The sequence below is a fragment of the Tenrec ecaudatus genome, chromosome 1 (assembly GCF_050624435.1).
Source record: "Tenrec ecaudatus isolate mTenEca1 chromosome 1, mTenEca1.hap1, whole genome shotgun sequence".
Taxonomy (NCBI): Eukaryota; Metazoa; Chordata; class Mammalia; order Afrosoricida; family Tenrecidae; genus Tenrec; species Tenrec ecaudatus.
In genome coordinates, this window is record NC_134530.1 from 179,793,000 (window position 1) to 179,812,356 (window position 19,357).

Genomic DNA, 19,357 nt, shown 5'->3' on the forward strand with positions numbered 1-19,357 from the left:
GGAAGCAACATGAAGGAGCGACCACTTCGGTCTGGGGAGGGATGAGTGGGTGGCGGCCCAGGGCTGCTCTAAGGAGGGTTTGCTGGAAGTGACCAGGATGGAAGCGGCTCAAAGAAAACATGTTGCTTGTTGTCAGGGGGCACCCAGTAGATTCCGACCCATGTCCACGCCCTTGGCAGAGTGGAACGGCCCCGTGGGCGTTTCTTGGGCTTGTTTGTTTGTGCCGTCCTCTTTCGTGTCTAGGTCTTTCTCTCATGGGCCACTGGGCAGGCTCAAGCTATCCACCTTTCCATTAGCAACCACGTACTTAGCCATTGTCCCACCAGCACTCCTGAAAGCTGGTGGTTAGGGGTCGGTCGGGTTTCCAAACTGTGTAGCCAGGGGCCCGAAGCGTCCGCGTGGAGTTTTGTGTCACGTTGTACAGGTGTACAGTCAGATAGGTTTCTGAGTTCAGTCACGAATGAAGACGTAAGATGTATTCCTCCAACATCCTGAGTCCGGTTTTTTGTCTTTTCCTCCAAATGAGAGGGCTCCCATCACCGTGTGGGGTGCGTTCTTGTTAAGAAGCATCAAGGGAGAAGGAAGTGACTGATGCCCAGGAGAAAGTGCCGGCACATTGGTTACCCCTCAGTTGACTCCGCGACTTCAAAATCTGGGGAACTCCTGGATTCCTGGGTTACAGGGCTTTGTTTCTGGACATTTCAAGCGGCCGAGAACAGATGATAATTAGCAACTTGATCAAGTGGCTCTGCTTTGGCGGCTCATCTGTGCCTTTATGGATTAACGAGGAAAACATGGGGTTGTGCCCCTTAGTCACACTTCAGGCCTGGAATTGTATTTGGTTCTCAGCCACAAAGGGAATCGAGTGGATGACGCTCTTTCCTTCCCCCTGCCTGGTGTGCCGTCCCCTTGATCCCAGAAGCCCAGTCTGCTGGCCTCTGCCTATGTTGGCTGCCCTGGGCTGCAACCTGGGCATGCTGGAACCTCCTGGCCTCTCTCAGAAGTCACCTGGCAGAGTCAGAGTCCCCTCTGTTCTTCAACATGGCCCTTACCTGTCTATCCCCTCTCTTCAGTCCACAAGAAATGATGCCTTTGTCAGGCAGACTGTTCTAGACAGCTACGATCTTCGAGTCACCCTGGCTGATGCAACTGCCTACAGCACACAAGGAGACCCTGCCCCTCCTGTGCCCTGTGCCCTCCCTGCGAGCAGCTGAAAACCAGATTGGTGTGATCCATAGGGTTCTCCCTGGCTGATTTTTGAAAGTAGATCACCAGGCTTCTCTTCCTAGTCTAGTTTTGTGGGGACACTCCATTGAAACCCGTTCAGCATCCTGAACACAAGCTGGGTGGCTGTGATCGAGGTGCATTGGATGAGAATCGAACTCTGGTCTCCTGCACAGAGGATGCGAATCCTACCTCTAAACCACCAATCCCATAATTCCAGAATGCTTCATTGTGCTTACGTGGAACCTGTCCATGGGTCACGATGTAGCTGTGTGGACAGAACAGGGGACACTGCATGGTTTAAAGTCAGGAAAGATGAGCAGCAGGGCTGTGTCCTCTCATCATCCTTACTCCTTCTGCACGCTGAGCAAGTCATCAGAGACACGGGATGACATGAAAAGGAAGCATCCGGATCAGAGGAAGGCCTATTAACAATTTGCCGTGCGCACATGACCCAACCTGGCTTGCCGAAAGTGAGAAGGCCTTGAAGCACTTGCTGAGGAAGATCAAAGATTGCAGCTCAAAGTAAAAACAAAAGAACACAAAGCTCACAACTGGGGTGTTTGCTTGATCACTGGGTTCTAATGTCCATTGCAATGGCTCCACTGAACTCACAAACAAAATTCATCCCAGGTTGACATGCCAGGGAGAACTGCTCAGGGTTGAGTTGTTATCAAGACTTGTTACAAAGCTCCTTCAGGTCTGCTAGTAAAGGGCCAAAGGGCCCCCGGCTGTAACCTCTACCTAACTAACGGCATTCAAGCACTCCGCTCCAGAAGCCAGCTCCCAGCACAAAACCACCAAGTCTTACTCGCTCCATGGAATGGGAGTCCATCGCTCTCTTCCATGCTCTGGCTCCTGGTTCTGCTGCTGCTCTTCTGATGGTATGGCTGTCTTCTAGAGTCCTGCCCCTTGCTAGTAATCATGTCCCCCTTCCTCCCTTTTCATTTTATACATAGCAGGATGGCACTCCAGGGAATCCTGTCCACAGCTATACAAAGGTGAATCCTGTGAGCATCTTTCTGCATCTTTTCACCAGACCCATGCAGGGAAAGGTCATTTGGCTAGAAGAACTATATTAAATAACGCACTTTCTTTGCATCTGGACTAGTAGGTAACATCATAAGAAACAGAGAAAAGATGGAAGTTGTCAAGAATTTCATCTTATCTGGATCTACAATCAATGCTATTGGAACCAGCAGCCAAGAGATCAAATGATGCATTGCATCGCGTAAATCAACTGCCCAAGAGCTCGCAAAAGTGTTGACAAGGAGGAATGATCCTTTGAGAACTAAGGTATGCCTCCATATGTATGTGAAAGTTGGGCGTTGAATAAGGAAGACTGAAGAATGATGCATTCGAATGATGGCGTTGACCAAGTACTGAAATACCTTGGGCTGCTGAAAGAACTAACCAATCTGTCTTTTGGAAGAAGTACAGCCAGAATACTCCTTGGAGGCCAAGATGGTGAGACTTCATATGTGTTAGTCCGGTTCGACTAGAGAAACAAATCCAGAGACACTCACATATGTGAGAATTTTATATCAAAGAGCAAGCCCAGTCCAGATCAAGTCCACAAGTCTGATATTAGCCCATATGTCCAATGCCAGTCTATAAATCCCTCTTCAGATTCACCCAACACATACAATGATGCCTGCCAAATGCAGGAAGATCTCAGGCCAGTGGGTGAGAAGTCATGTGGATCCAGTGGCGGTGAAAGCATCTCACTGCTGGTGTGGGTCTCCACGTGGTTCCTCCAGCTCCAGGGCCCTGGCTCCATCATCGTAGCTCCATGTGGCTTGTCAACAGCAATGTCTTGCAGGGAGAGAGTGTATCTGGACTCCAGTGAGCTACATGTCCTTCGCGCCTCCCAATGAGGTCATCAAGCTGTGACTTGATTGACAGGCTAGAGTCCACCCCCTCACAAGTTGACAGGAGATTATGTAATTGCCACATCATCTCAAATCCTTTGGACATGTTGTCAAGAGAAACCAATCCCCAAAGAAGGACATCATGTGCAGTAGAGCAGAGGGGCAGCGAGAAAGGAAGGCCCTGGACAAGCTGGACCGGCACAGTGGCTACTGCCCTGGGTTCCCACGGGAGGACAGTGTGTGAGTGTGTGGAGGGCACAGGACCTGGCAGTGTCTCGCTGGGTTGGAGGCACGGTCACTATGGTTGGAACTGACTAGATGGCACCCAACTGCAGCACCTGCCCCCCACCCCCCGCCCCCATGTCCCTGTGTAAGGCAGGGAGCTCTGACTGAGAAAATACCCAGAGGGTCGGCCCCTCCACCACCCACGGTCTTTGTCACTGAGAACTAGGTCCTGCATGTCGCTGCGCCTCTGTTTCTTCAGCCAAGGAACAACTCCCTCATAGGGTCGCATTACCATGTAAATAAGGCAACATTTGTGGAAGGCTTGGCTGAGGCAGGTGCTCAGGACACGGGAGGTGCTAGAATGACTGTCATTTCTTTCATGGGTAGATGACCCGGGTCCACAAGTCATCTGTGAAAATTGTCTTCCTTGACTTCCCCACTCACTCTCAGCTGCCCCCACTTAAACCGGGGCTGGGTCCCCACTTAAACCGGGGCTGGGCCCCACCCCGCTCTCGGGGTGTGCAGTTTCAGAGGTGCTCTGTGACAGCCACTGTGAGGGGCGGGGGAGGGGAGCCGCTGTAACAGGAGAGGGTGCAGCTGACTGGGAGGCTGGCCTGGGCCCTGGGCGACTTGTTCTAATCTTAGAAGGTGTGCCTCCGCTTCCTGCTGTGGCCCGAAGGACAAATGTCCCAGACCCCAGGGCAAGCACACACTGCTCCCTGACTCCCACTGGGGAAGCCAGAGTGGCCCGTAATGAGGGGTTCTTGTGTGGGGCCCCAGGGGGGTGTGGCATACCCCAGGGCTTGTGAGGGAGAACTGTGGGCCAACCCACCCTTCCTTCCCGGGGTCCCTAGGTGGAAACCAGGGAGTTTGTGCACTTTTTCCAGGAAGGGGATGGAACAGTCATGGGTTGGCATAGGGGAGTGAGCCCCAAGGCCAGCTACGAAGGGGCGCTTCCTTCACACTCTTCTGCTTGCCCCTAAACAGCAACAATAAACCAGCCAGAGTTGTTCCAGAGCTGCCGGTTGGGCTAGGCCTGCTCCTCGGGGTCCGCGCCCTCTCTGCTGGCAGCTGAGATGAGGAAAGAGCAGGGGGCACGCACTGGCAGAGTACAGCCTGCTTGGACTAAGGATGCTCACGTCCTCTGCACCACCTTCGCAGCCCTCTCTCACCCTGCCTGCCTCCCAGTAACTCTGCTGTCACCTTGGAACAGGGGCCAAGAGACAGCTCTAGGCGTGTCTGACGCCACTGTTCCCAAGCAAGGTGCTCCAGGCTCTCTCTGTCTACTCAGCCTTTCCAGCAGTCTTCTTCCAAGCTTGCCTTCTCTCAGTTAGCTCCCCTCTTTCCTGCCTTGGGCTCCCTCCCTCTCCCCCACCTACCCAGCCCCCAGAGTTAGAAATCTGGGCAGAATCTTGACTCTTCTCCGTAGCTCCTCACCAGTCACCAACTCCAGTCAGCCTTCCTCTTATATTGCCTTTGGCACAGCGTGACATGTGGCACTGCCAACGGCAAGGTCAGCAGTTTGGAACCACTGAGGCCTTCTGCTCCTGTCAAGATGAACAGCCTCGGAAACCCCGAGGTGCATGCCTGTTTTCCTCTGTGCTATGAGTCGGAATCGACTGAATGGAGGGAAGTGAGAATTGTCTACCTGTGGTTCAGCCTACCACTTCTCTAATATCTCAAACCCTCACAGTCTGTAAAATAATAGTTCCAATATCATAGCTAGAGTCATATCTAAGGTATCTGCTAATTCCCAAGAGAAGCTGTAACGAGCTCTCTGGGTGCTGTCAGGTTAGCCTTGCAATGCTAACCAAAATATCAGAGGTTCAAACCCACCAGCCATTCCAAGGGGAAAAGATGAGGCTGTGTGTTTCCATAGAGACTGACACCCATGGAAACACTGTATGGGGTCACTAATGAGTCACAGCGGTCTCCCTGGCAGGGGGCACTAATTCCCTGGAGGAGCCCTGGGGACGGATATGCTTTGGGTCACCAGGGGTCCCAGTTCTCTGTCTCTATCTCTGTCTCTGCCCCTGCCTCCTTGTTTCTCCGTTCTCCCCTAAGTCAGTTGGACCCAAGTACTGGGGAAATGGGAATTTCATTTCTGGTCCAATCTCAAAAATTATGGACACCTTTTTAAAAAATCATTTTATTGTGGGCTCATACAATTCTTATCACAATCCTTACATCCATCCATTGTGTCAAGCACATTTGTAGGTTTGTTGTATGGACAACTTTTTGTTTAGGCATCATGGCCATAGTCGTAGGAACCAGAGTGCCCAGAATGTGCATGTTGTTTGGAGCTGCCTGCATATCACGCTTCCATTCTAATAACTGTTCAGTTAGAGCGTCTGTTGGGAGCAAAAACTTTTGAGACTCAGAGAATCCCACACCCACTCTATGTCAAAAGTAATGCTGAATCCCAGATCTGACCTTGAATTGTTGCTCTTCCCACTTAAATCATGTCTCTATGCACTCCCAACCCACCAGAGATGCAAAATAATTCTTTTCTCATACAAGTTGCTATGTTTCATTGAAAGCTCCAATCCATTACCTCCAAGACTAGTGGCATTCACAGTAAGCATTTCCCTCCCATCCCTGTTGTGCTCCCTGGTTACCTGGGCCTCCTCCCAGACAGTGCCACCAACCTGCTCGCCTCCACTCAGAGGGACCTCAAAGGCACTGATTGGAGTAGACTGGTTTGAAGGGCCAGGAGGGAAAACAGGAAGTCCTTGGCGTGACAGAGGGACATAGGATGCACAGGTCAGTGTGTGAGTAGAGTACCGTAACTGGGTTTTCCCCGGGCAAAGCTTGCAGAGGCCAAGGATGTGTCATTTTGAGATCCTTAGAGCTTTTGTGTCAGTAGGAAATGAATATTTGGGACTTTTTGCATTGTGTGAAATATTTTATAATTTTCCACACACACTCTTCTCTAATTCTTTGGTTTAAAGAGTCCTGGTGGTGCAAATGGTGATGCCTTGGGCTACTCACAAGATTGGTACTTTGAACCCCCTGTGTTAGACTGGGCCGGCTAGAGAGACATGTCCCGAGACACTCCTATGTGTATAAGAAAGAGCTTTATAGCAATTGTATATTAAGAAAGCATCCCAGCTCAGTCCAGATCAAGTCTATAAGTCCGATATTGGCCATATGTCCAATACCAATCTAAAAATTCCTCTTCAGATTCATGCAACACATGCAAAGATGCCAAATGCAGGAAGATCTCAGGCCCATGGGTGGAAAGTCTTGTGGGCCAGTGGCAGTGGAAGCTTCTCAGTGCTGGTGTGGGTCTCTCCAGCTCCAGGGCTCGGGCTGCCATCAGCGTGGCTCCAGGTGGCTTCTCTACAGGAATATGAAGCAGAGAGAGAGAGTGTATGTCCCACCTCCAGGGAGGAAGAGAGGAAAACTCCCAGAATCCTCATGAGCAGCCCTTGCCCACAGAAAGGGATTACCAGGCTGTGATCTGATAATATCCTCAAGTTGACAGGTGATTATGTTGGGCACCATACTGCCTAGGGATTCGGTGGCCGAAAGGCCTGATCTACTTCCATAGATGAGAGCCAAGCACAGCGTATGGGCTAGTTCTGCACTGTCACCTTGGATCGCTCGGGGTCCGAAATGACCCACTGGCAACTAACATTCCTCTGCTTTATTCCCTTTTGTTGTTCATCTTATTCCCATTCCCCGCACCACCACAAACCCACCTCTAAACTCCGTGAGCACAGTTAATATTACCCCGATGCAGTCTGTCTGTAGATACTCAAAATCTGCTTGTTGAGTAAATCAGCATAGATGTGGACAGGATGTTCATTGTTCTAAGGGACTCTAGAATGTCTTAGCCTCTGTCACCTAAGCCCACGAAATCTACCCTGACCCATCTCATCTGCAACCTGGCCCAAGTGTCTTAGAGGTTCCCATTGAAATCACAGGTGTAGTCCGCTCAGCTCTGAAAATGAAAACCCGCTCAGTATTGGTCAGGAGGCGGCCCCGAATGCAGCCTTTGAGCCTCTTCTCGCCCTTACTGCAATTCCTCTGACGTTCTCCAGTCCCCCAGCTTCAAATACATCTGTAGCACCCACCGCCATCGAGTCAATTCTGACTCTGTAGGTCAGAGGGGAACTGCTTTCTAGGGTTCGTCTCTACGGCTGTAAAGCTTTACAGGAGCAGAACACGTCAGCTTTCTCCCATCGGAGCCGGATACATTCCAAATGCTGGCCTTGAGGTTCACAGCTCAGTGAGCAAGTGACGACACCCTCAGGACTCCTGCGTCTCTCACCGGGGACCCATTTTGTTTCCATCCTGGACCTGCTCTGTGAAGTCCAGGCTAGAATATACCTATTCAAGTCATTCTATCACATCTCCATTTGGATCTCACGGGCACTTCAAATGTTCATGACGGAGAGAGAGCTACTCGATCCCTACCCACCTCCACCCAAATCTTCCCACAGCAAGACAACGCTCCCCGACAAGAGTGAGTCCAAACCATCACTCCTCGGGTTCCAATTCATACATGCATGGATCTATTCCAGACAGAACCTCTGGACATATGTCTCTGGAGTCAGTGAGGCTGTCGACAAGTTCTCTCTGGAAGACACACGAGTCTCACTCTTCTCTGAGCGCCTTAAATGGTCCAACCACAACAGCGGTGTCCAAGGAGATCTGCTGAACCAGTTAAATCCAAGGCACTCAGATCAACTCAGAAAGTTATGCAGCTGCTTTAGGGATGCCCAAGGGGCACTCTTGGTAGAGCTTCTGGGAAGACACAGGAGCACTGGTGAGGAAAAGGCCAGGAAAGTTGCACAGAGGAATTATTTTTTCCATCACAGCAATGAACGTGCACATTCTCCGAGAGTCGCAAGGGCTGTCCTGTGAGAATTTCCCCCCAGAAACTTGACCTCATCCACCCTACAGCCCTGATCTTGCCCCCATCATCCCCACCTCTCAGACTTCTTTTTAGTGTCAAAACTCACCGAACGTCTCAAAGGAACACGGTTTGAATCCCTGAGGAGGTCCACCTTGAGTATCCATGTGGCGTCAGTCCGAGGGTGGGGAAGTCTCTGTGGAAGGGTCCGAGAGCGGGAGCCCGGTCTCCAGAAGCGTGTCAGCGTAGGCGGAGGATACGTTGATAAGGAATAGCTTCACATTTTGCCGATTTGGTTTCGTAAATGCTTCTGCGATTACATAACAATGCTTTCTTACATACCCTCATGTGTCCAGTGGTCCAAGTACAAACCCAGGAGTTCTGCTTGAGTTCCCTTACCCCATTTCTCCTATCGATCTCCCCACGTGTAATGCCTGTGTCCCCGTAGGTAACGCCGGCTCAAGTCCTACCCTGCCCTCCATCTCCCTGACACCCGCGGCCTCTTGCTGCATGCATAACTCCTATGGCATCTCTCCTTCTTTAACCCGCCCCATGCCCAGTGCCCTTCAGTGGTGACCATTTCACTCAGAATGAAATGCCAACCGTTCCCCAGGGTTCATGAGGCCCCATGAGCTTGGCCAGACCCCCTGCCCTTCTTGAGTCTCTGTGTACATTATGCCCCAGACACACGCCTCTCTTCCCGGCCTTTAACCTTTGGTCCTTCTGTGCTGTCTGCTGGGAGCCTTTGTCACAAACTGAAAGACTAGAGGTTCGAGGCTACCCAGAGTTGCCTCAGCTGAAATGCCCAATGGTCTACGTGTGGAAAATCAGCCATGGGAAACCCCATGATCTCGCTTGTCTTCTGGACACGCATGGGCTGACCATCATCCAGAGATGGTGTGACGGCAACCGGTCTGTTCACCAGAAACAGGCAAACGGAGCCAGCCCCTCCACAAGATGTAAGGTTTGGTTGCTCTTCAGAGCACCCATGGGTCCCCACACAGCTGTGCGAGGGGCCTGAACCTCTAGTCTTTCAGTTAGCAGACAAGCGTGCTAACCAGAGACTTCATGGGAAGCAGAGGACATTGCTTTGAACCCTGGACAAGGGCCCCCAGACAGAGACTTCTCATTGCCCCTTCTTCCAAGCTGCAGGCCAGAGGCATCTTGGGTGTCTTGTTTCTTAAAATGTGGCCCAGTCCTTGGACCAAGGAGCAGGGTAGCAAAACAGAGGGAGGCCCAGGATCGTAGATAGAGCCAATCCTGACATGGACACAAAGGTTCCGCTGTGTGGACGGTGGGCGGCCACCAAATGGTATTTACTCAGTGTGGCAACTGGAGGGGAAGGGAGGGGGCGCAGTTGCATGCCACCCAGACACAGGAGGCTCTGCAGCTCCTCGGTTCCCAGAAAAATGAAAAATAAACTCCAGAGGTGATTTTCTTCTGGGCTCAGCAAAGTCGGTCAGTCACCACAGCAGCGGTTGCCAGCGCTGGCTGGCAGAGCCAGGCTGGGGCTGGGAGGGCTTGGTGAGCAAGAGGGGGGCCCAAGAAGATGGAGGTGAAGTCTGCAATTTGATCTGTAGAGAGACACTTGAACTAAGCAGGGCCTGAAGAAAGACGAGCCCAGAAAAACCAGACTAAAGGCCAGGACACTGGGCCAGGAAGAAAGGACAAGCAAGTCAAAGCAGTGACAGTGACTGACTGGGAGCAGGCTGTGGAGGGCCTGGACGCTGGATGTGGCCTGAGGGCAAGAGCTGAAGGTACCTGTGAGCTCAGGGCGAAGGTGGCCTGACCCTGAGGCTGGTGGTCTGTGCTGGCTGAGGGTGGAGGAGTCCACCCTAGCGGACTGGGTGCTGAGCACCTTAGGGCTAAGTGAGGAAGAAAGAGAGAACACTATGCTCTGAGAAGACCGAGGGGACCCAGGAAAGGCTGGAGGCTGGTGGGGACACTGAAGTCCTTTTCAGAATGACCAGGGAGGGCACAGGACCTTGCCAAGGCAGCCTCGGGCCAAGAGAGAGCTGCAGAGGAAGGCTCCCTGCACCTCCTGGCTTGGGGGCTGAAGTGGCCCATGCTGAACCCAGCAGAGGGCATCCGTAGCCAGACCTGCTGGCACAGGAGAGCTGCTCACAGAAATCAGGGTGAACAAAGTCTGCCACTCTCTGAACTCCTGGCCCCTGTCCATTCCCAGGACCACTCCTCTTCCAGTCTGCCTGTGCAGCCCAGGGGCCAATAATTGATGGTTCTCAACACACCACTCACTCACAAGTTCTGCCAGAGTTGAGATCGAGAGGATCCCTCTTCTGCTTGCTTCTGCTGTGTGACTCTGGCTAAGTCACTGGTCTCTGGGCGCCAATGTACTGGCTGGCAGAAGGCAATGCTGGCGATCAGCACACCCACGCCCACCCCACCAGCACCACCTTAGGTGGTGAGTGAGTTTGCCAGATCTACAGAAACTACGGAGCCCTTGGACAGTCTGAAGGAAGCTCATTCACTGAGCTCCAGGCAGCAAATGCGCTTGAAACCTTCCCTCAGCCCCACCGAATGCTTCCAGAAGCCTCAGAGGGCTCTCTCTCTCTTTCTCTCTCTCTCACTCCTTGCCAAGCCTGGCTTCGAGACAGAGAGGCCAGGAGGCGTTTTGGACTCGCGGACAGCTCTATTTTTAGCTGTAATGTCTCTTTCGGTGCCACCGATGATTGGCGCCTCTGCAGCCGAGGTAAAGTGCGCCGTCATCAGGCCCCGGGCAATAAATAGCAGTGACGGATCAGTTAGGTGGGCAGGAAGTCGGGCAGATGGACAGACCCATCAGCGTGGCTCACTTACTCACACACCGTCCCCAGGGCTCTAGGAGGACCAAGTGTCCACCTCCGCCACCTCCAAGACCGTGAATTCAAAGGTCAAACAGGTGTGAGGCCTGGGGAGTCTAACCGGCCATGCGAAGGGTCCCTGGCTGCCCCCAGCCTTATGGGGAAAGCTAGTGTCGTGAGTAGAGGTGGATTTTTTCCAATTTTACACAGCTGTAACGGCACTTCGTCACCATATCAAACCATCCGGTGGTTCAGGCACCTCAAGACCCGTTGTACAGTCATGGCCACAATTGTCTTAGAGGTGGACGCTTTTTAACTTGACGTGAACTCTCCGTTTGGTAGGTAGGTTGGGAAAGGGGTGGGGTTGAACGTTAGCAGGGAATAGGAAGAGTGAAGAGGGCTCTGTCTACCTTTTCCTCCAGAAGAGCCCACTCCCAGCTCCCACTCGCAGTCCCCTGCCCACATCGGTTCTTCCTCATCTCTAATCGTGGTTCTGTCACAAAGCTTTGCCTCCATTCGTTAACTTTGCCACCAGGGGCAGGGGGAGGAGGGTGTGTGTGCCTACCACTCCCCTGCTCCAAGGGGAACTGTTGGCATGTGCTTTGGACGGAGGTCACAAATAAACCTTAGAGATGCCATTAGCCAAATAGTGAGGGCCTGCAAAGTGTGTCCTACAAACAAACAAAATCCCTCAGAGCCATGGAGTTAATTCCTCTTCGTCATGACCCCGCAGCACCCGGTTTCTGAGGCTGTAATTCTTTACGGGAGTAGAAAGCCTCTTCTTTCTTCTGAGGAGCAGCTGGTGGTTTCGAACTGCTGACCTTGTGATTCACAGTCCAACGTGTGGCTCACTCTGCCACCAGAGCTCCCACAGAAGCCAGGGTGGTGAGACTTAGGACAGGCTATGAGGAGAGACCAGGGACTGGGTAAGACACCCTGCTTGGTTAAGTGGAGGGGCAGCAAATCAGAGGAAGGGCTTCAAGGCCCTCGACAAGATGGACGGACTGATGCGGTGGCTGCGGCAATAGGCTCTAGCTCAGGAACAGCGGTGAGGATGGCGCAGGCCTGGGCAGGGTTGTGTTCTGTTGGACATCGGGTCTCTGTAAGTCAGAACTGACTTGATGAGACCTAACAACCATAGCCACAGCAGGAAGCGTGGGTGTGGCTGGATGCGCGCCTGCATTCGTGGGTCTCGGAGAGCTGTGCAGGGACCCACACCTATTGCGGGTAGGGCACACGCCCGGTCTTCATAGCTGAGAGCTCCGGGCAAGGCAGAGAGATTGCTCTCAGGCAGAGTACTCCCCAGATCGTCTGAGCTGCAGAGTAGATTCGAGAAGGAAAGTGGCAGAGGGCCAGCAGTTTGTGTAAGAAAGGCCTTCTTCATGCCCAAACCCCACAGGTGTCTGATAGCTCGGCAAGTGGGTATTTAAAATAACAACAACAACACATTATCACAACCAGGGGCTGCAGAGGCCACGGAATGCCACAAAGCCCAGGGAAGGGGACTACGCCCAGCCTTCGCTGACATACGCTGTGCCGCGGTGACAAATGGCGCATGGAAGTAGGACGGTCTGCTCTCGAGACCTGTCCACTCGGGCACTGATCCACAGTCAACCCCACTGTGGACGGATCCCTGCAGTGGATGGAGAGCAGGCACATGGACAAAGCGAATGTGCGGGTTACTCTTTTAGCGCAAAGGGTGAGGAGGGGAAAGCGGCCCATCTCTCTCAGTGCCGACTCTGTGGAGGTAGCAAATGACCCTACCTAAGTCATCAGAAATGCTCTTTTAATAATGGCAACCCACCCTTACAAAGCACGTCTACACCAGGCCCTGACCCAGTACTTCTGAGTGCATCCTTTAATGTGCAGGAGATTGGTGTGCCACAAACATCCCTGCCATGACATGGAAGGGTTAAGTCATTCAGCTGAGGTTACTGACTGAACTCCGCCCGGACACAGAGCCGTCAGAGGCTGAAGCTGGCCATCAGTTCCTCCCACCCTGCTCCCTGCCCCTCCCCTCCCTCAGGCATCCGTCCTTGCAGTGCATACTCCCTCTGATACTTACAGGTGGTAAGTGACCTCCGGTGAAAAGGCTTTCCCCAGATGTGTTCTACCAGCTCCCATTGTTCCAACGCCCCACCTACACAAAAGCAAGACACTTCTACACTGACAGGTGGGGTCTTGGAGGGGCTTGTATGGCCTCTGAGACTCCTGCTGAACAGGGAACCATTTGCTTCCTCAGCAGAACCCCCCTTCCCCACCCACACACACCCAGCCCATGCCCAGGGCCATGCACGCAGCCAATAATCACAAAGCATGGTTGACTGGCATCTTTCGTTTGTCGAGATCCTTTAAGCAGGAGCCAGTTGTAAATCCTCTGGAACCCCTTCCTGGCCACATCAGTCCTGTGTGTAGCCCCACTAGGGCCTTCATGTCCCCCAGTGCCTGTCCCCAGGCTGAAAAGGCCCAGAGGACACACTTGCTGACTAACTCTGCTTCTCCTCCTCGGTTTGCCAGGAAAGATCGGCAGAGACCAACGCCAACGTGGACAGCTCCTCACCCCCTTCGGTGGCCCAGCTGGCAGGGCGCTTTAGGGAGCAGGCCGCTGCAGCCAAGGAGGTGAATCAGGGGCCCTGGGAGCCCCTCTTCTGGGAGGCGGGGCTGGAGGAAGGGGAAGTCTGGGTCAGGCCTGGGGGGAGAGAGAGGAAGCTTGGTAATTGCCAAATTAGGAAGAGAAGCCAGAAAGGGGTCCCTTTGAATGCCAGGAATGTGGCCATGGCCTCTGCCTCATGCCCAGGCCTTCCGCACAGAGCCAGGGGCCGTGAGAGGCAGCGGGGCGGGGCAAGCCCTGCCTGGCGGAGAGGGGGGGTCTGGATTTATTTCTTGAGAGGACACACACACACACACACACACACACACTCAAACTCTGTCTGTAGAGACACAGTATCTCTGTAACACAGCATTTGTTGGCAATTTGGCCGGTTTCTCACGTGCACAATCATTTAGTGGTAGCAATTACATTGTGGATTCCTTTTAAGATAAAGGCTGCTTCATCTTTATCTTCATCACCCTCACACAGCTGGGCCAGGCCTGGCTGTGTCCCGCTTGAAGAGGTTCCCTGCAAACAGAACTCAGATTCTTAAAGAAAACCAAAGAGGCCCTGGTGGGACTTACAGGCCCATGGAGACCAGAGGACCCGGGTAAAGGGCCGCAGTGTGGGACGCCCTCAGGAGCAGCCCTCCCTGTCCTGTGGGCTCGGTGCAGGGAGCTCGGATGGTTTGGGTTCCTTTCTAGATCCTGAAGAAACAGCATCAAGGGGGAAGGACCCCCTGCTGGCTGGAGGCTGGGTGTGGGGGGTGTTGGGAGATTGGGGTGCCCCCCTCAAGGTAAAGGGGCTGTGGCTGGTGCTGGCGCTGGAGAGGGAGTGGAGAGGAGAGGCTGAAAGGCAGATGGGTGGCTGTTGAGCTAAACAATTGACACGATCCAAGTGTGGTCCCCACAGCACTCAAAGCCCCCACCCCACCCTTTTTTCTCCTCCACATCTCCCTCAACATTGCCCCAACCCACTTCCACTTCCTTCCTCTTCCTCCCTGTGCCTGACACTCTTTTTCTCTTTCTCTCTCTCTCTTTCTGTATGTCTGTCTGTCGCCTCCTTCCAGACACCAGCCAGTAAGCCAACAAGAAGAAACCCACCCTGCTCTCTCCCCCTGTTCCTCCCCAAGGCAGAGCTGGGCCAGAATGGTGAGGAGGTAAGCACTGCGGGGCTTGCGGCTCACGGCTGTCCACCATCTCTCTCCTTTGTGGAAGGGCCAGACAGAGGGCTCACACAGTAGGCCCTCAAAGCTGCACAGGAACGTCTCCATTTCCCATTCAGGACTGCAACCTCCTCTTGGGGATGCTTCCTGAGTGCTCTGTTTTGAAAACGAGGCCCTCCCCTCCCTCGACAAGCCTCCTCAAGGATGGGCTCCCTGTTTCTCAAGCCAGAGCATTTTCAGCCAAGCAGCCGGGCCACATTTGAGGGGCATGCTGGACCCTGGAGCCAGCCACTTTACGTTTTCTTCGCAGGGCTGATGTGTTGGGTCTTGGGATGAGACTCACAGGGACGAGGGAGGCTCTTGTGGGAGGCAGGATGGTTCTGGGACCATCCCACGGCCCTGCAACGGCCTTGTCAAGGCTGCCCATTGTTCTGGATCATTGGAAGGGAACCAGAGCCCTGGAGGCTTCTCTGCCCTCGGATATAAATAGCCAAGGCTACCAACATAATGAGGGATCTGGTATCGTAGACCGTGGTCTGTGACAGACGTTCTGCCTGCAGGCTCATTAGTCTCCCTGCAGCCACTCCAGTGACTTCTCCACACCGACTCCAGCAGCCCCAGCCCTCGCTGTGCTCATAGAAATGAGGGTTCTTGCCCCGCTGTCCAGCTTGGGAGGGCTGGTGCCAATCCAAGCCTTCAAACCCAGGACGGATCCATTCCCAAGGTTCACTGCCACCACCTTCTCCCCTCCCTCACTCCCTTGTGGGGAGCCAGCACAGGGAATTAGGGAGTTACAGGCAAAGAGGAAGACCTTGACAACACGAATTGACACAGGGCTGCAACAGTGGGCTCAGACACAGCAGCGATTGGGCGGGGGTGCAGCCCGGAAATTGTGAGGATCTGCTGCTCACGGGCGCACTCTGAGTGGGAACTGACTTGCCATCCTGATGGTGGGCACTGGATTCCTGAGTGAGCTTGGGCAAGCCTCTCGATGCCTGCATTCCTTCATCTCGAAATCTCGAGGGTGGACGCAGATCCAGGGCAAGCTTGTAGGCAGAAACCTGTCAGATGAAATGGGTAAACTCAGAATTATTCCTGGTTGAGTTGGTGAGGGGGTTCTGAAGCCCTGCCTGCGCCAACAATACCCTCCAATCCACTGAACAGGGTCTCAGGTCTGTGCTGCAAACCCCCCAGGAGCACACGTGTAGCCCGCAGGTCTTTTCATTGGAAGCCTTCCATCTCTACCATAATTAGTGGTTTCGCGAGTTATCAGTCCTGAGCAGTGTATCAACAACTTCCCTTTGCTGAGGGTCAATGCCTCCTTGTGACTTTCACCCTCTGGTCTTTGTCTCTCCGCTGTTATGTGACAGGCTGAGGCAATAGCCCTGATGGAGCCTGTAAGGCGGGGGGGGGGGGGGGGCTGCCTCCTGATGCAGAGGCTTGGTCCAGAAACCACTGTGCCCACTGAGCCTGCTCCTTATCCGTAACAGACGGACGAGAGCACCAAGCACACAGACAGACCATGGGGGCTGGTCTGCCCTGGGAACGAAGAGGCCTGTGTTTGGCTCATGGCAGCATAACGGATGACATATTGGGGGGCTAACCTCCAGGTCAGCAGTTCAAAACCGCCTACTGTTCCTTGGGAGGAACAGATGAGGCTTTCTACTCCCATACAGATATACAGTCTTGGCAACCAACAGGGACAGTTTTGCCCTGTCCTACAGGGTCGCTAGGACTAGGAACAGACCCAACGGCAGTGAGTAAACAGCAGCAGCAGCAGCGATGCCATTTGCATCCAATGGCTCTTTTGCGTCACTCTGAGTCTGCAGGACCCCGAGTGAACTCAGTACCTGGAAAGGCTGAAGGGAAGAGGCAGGCTGCTGGCATGGAGAAAGAAGGACCCTGCCTCTGGGGATCTGGCCCTGAAATGCTCATAGAAATAGAACCCATGGGCAGCACTGTTGGACTGGGCAGGACAAGCTGCTACCCACCCATCTCCTCTGAGCCCATAGTTCAGCCTGCAGAGCCCACACCATCAGCCATGGTGAGCCTCAGGGTGGAGGGACCTAGTTAGGACGCCTCTTTGTTCCCGAAGCACAAAGCTACAAGGGAACTTGCCCTTCCTCTCCAGCCCGGTTCTCTCCCTGCACCTGCTCGAGCCTGAGAGGGTGACCAGAGAATGTAATCCCTCCCCGCAACCCAACCCAAAGCGTGTTTAACCTAGCTGCTCAGACTGGCCACTGGTTAAACATGAGGGAAAATGCTGCCACCTGCTGTCATTCACAGGCATTAGCGTTTGTCTCGGGTTTTTTTGTTTTCTTTTCCAGCTTTGCAGTTAAACTGACAGCATCCAGTCTCCCGAGCTTCAGCTGGGTCCCCAGCACTGTTCTGGGTTCAGGAACAGGGCTGACTGATGTCCACTGTCTCAGAGGACAGTGATCAATGGGGGGACAGGAGAAACTACAGTATGACAAAAAAAATTAGCTTTCCCAGCAAAATCAGGACTATAATCTCTAAAACAGTAATTTTAAAAAACACTAGCTCCAAGGAGAAAGAAAATGTTTTGAAAATGATGATGGCAACATATGTATAAATGTGCTTGACACAATGGATGGATGTATTGTGATAAGAGTTGTATGAGCCCCTAATAAAATGACTTATATATATATAAATGAAAGGTCTACATCCTACGTTGGTGCGTAGCAGTGGCGTCTTGAACACTTGTCAACAGCCATCTAAGGCACAGCAACTGGTCTGTCCCCATCAAGAGAAAAGAAGGTGACGAAGAGCAAAGATGAACAGACTGGCTAGTCCAAAGGATCAATGGACCAGTGAACCCCAGCCTCCAGCACCCTGTGACCAGAACGAGATGTGTCTAGCTACCACCATTACCTACCCTGAAAGAGCTCACAGTAGGATGCCCTCAATACAACGGAAGGAAAATAAGGAACAAAATTCAAAACCAGAAAAGAAAAAACACCCGAGAGAGAAATTGTGGTAATTGCATAATCTGTTGTCAATTTCAGACTAGCGTGTCAATCAGGTCACTGTTTGAGGACTTCATTTGGAGGCGCTAAAGCTTGCTGGAAGCGGGACACACACTCACTCCCTGAGACATTCCTGCTGACAAGACACTTGGAGCTACGCAAGAGTCCTGGAGCTGGAGGAGCCACATGGAGATGCTACCAATGTTGAGATGCTTCCACTGCCACTGGATCCATAAGACTTTCCACTGAAGGGCCTGTGATCTTCCTGCATTCGGCATCATTGCATGTGTTACATGAGTCTTGAGAGGAATTCATGGGCAAATATCAGATTCAAGGGCTAATATTGAATCATGGACTTAATCTGGACTGGGCTGGGATGTTTTATTGATGCATAATTGCTTCTTGATATAAAGCTCTCTCTCTTACACACACACACAAACACTAGCTCATGCAAATATACACTGAAAAACACAAAAATTAAGGATGACCCAACATGGCTTGGAAGCTCTTCTTACTCACTATCTACTGTGGACAAGATAAAATAAAAGTAAACAAGCCCACTACTGTCTTGCTGATGAAAATCAAAGACTAGAGCCTTTGGTATGGATTTTAACCCACAGCAAACCACAATCTGCACCGCTGGGCCAGTGGCCAACAGCTCCATAGAGGGAGGGAGGCTTGAAGTTGTTGAGAATTTTACTTTGCTGAGATGCACTATCTGGGGAAGCAGCACTCAAGAAATCACATGACACATTGTATTGGGCACGATACCTCTGTAACATGCTGAGGAGCATGAATGTCGCTCTGAGGACCAGAGTCCGCCTGATCCAGGCCACGCTGTTCCCATCCACCTCGTACGCATGGGAAAGCTGACCAAGGGCGACCGCAGGTGAATCCATGCATTTGAAATAAGGGGTTGGCCCCCAATACTGACACTATCGTGGAGTGCCAGAACAAACCGACCTGTCTTGGAGGAAGGGCAGCCAGAAGATTCCTGAGAAGCAAGGATGGTGAGACTTCATCTCGTAGGTTGGCCAGGTTCTCAGGAGGAATATCATGCTTGGTAAAGTCATCGGAAAAGAGGAGAGCCCTCAGCAAGAAGGATGGGCACAGTGGCTGCAGCAGTGGCCGAAACATCACAATTGTGAGGATGGCACGGCACGGCAGGGCTGTGTTCTGTTGTACGTCTAGTCACTGTGCGCTGGAGCCGACTATATGGTGCCCAACAACAGCAACCATACCACTGTAGAATCAGTTCCTCTTGGGAGCCCCTAGAGAATGGAGGAGAACTTCCCCACCGGCTCCCCAAGGTTGTAATTTTTTCTGGGAGCTGATGGCCACATCATTCTCCTTTGGAGTGGCTGGTGGGTTCGAACCGCTGACCTTTAGGGTTGCAGCTGAACCACTTGCACGACTAGGGCGTGTTCTCTGGGCAAGGGCTCCTTGAAAGACCACTCTAGGAATAAGGCAGGGGGCCTTAGAAGTGGCAGAGTTCTTGGAAATCCTTTACTCTACACCCCCCCCCCTTGGGTTTGGGTAGGCCACCGAAGCCAAGGCTACCCATCTGTCAAAGCTAGAATTAGAATGGGGCCTCAGATTGCCAGTTAGTGACCATCCTATGCCAGCATGGTCT

The 19,357-nt window shown here is 52.7% G+C and overlaps 1 protein-coding gene across 1 annotated transcript in view; it reads left to right on the forward strand.

Moving 5' to 3' along the window:
• Positions 1 to 19,357, forward strand: part of RCSD1 (RCSD domain containing 1) — a 71,360-nt gene that overhangs the window by 40,739 nt on the left and 11,264 nt on the right. The window contains exons 4-5 of the mRNA XM_075540932.1: positions 13,500 to 13,601; positions 14,642 to 14,731. Coding sequence (XP_075397047.1) covers positions 13,500 to 13,601; positions 14,642 to 14,731 — 192 coding nt within the window. The remainder of the gene's footprint in view (positions 1 to 13,499; positions 13,602 to 14,641; positions 14,732 to 19,357) is intronic.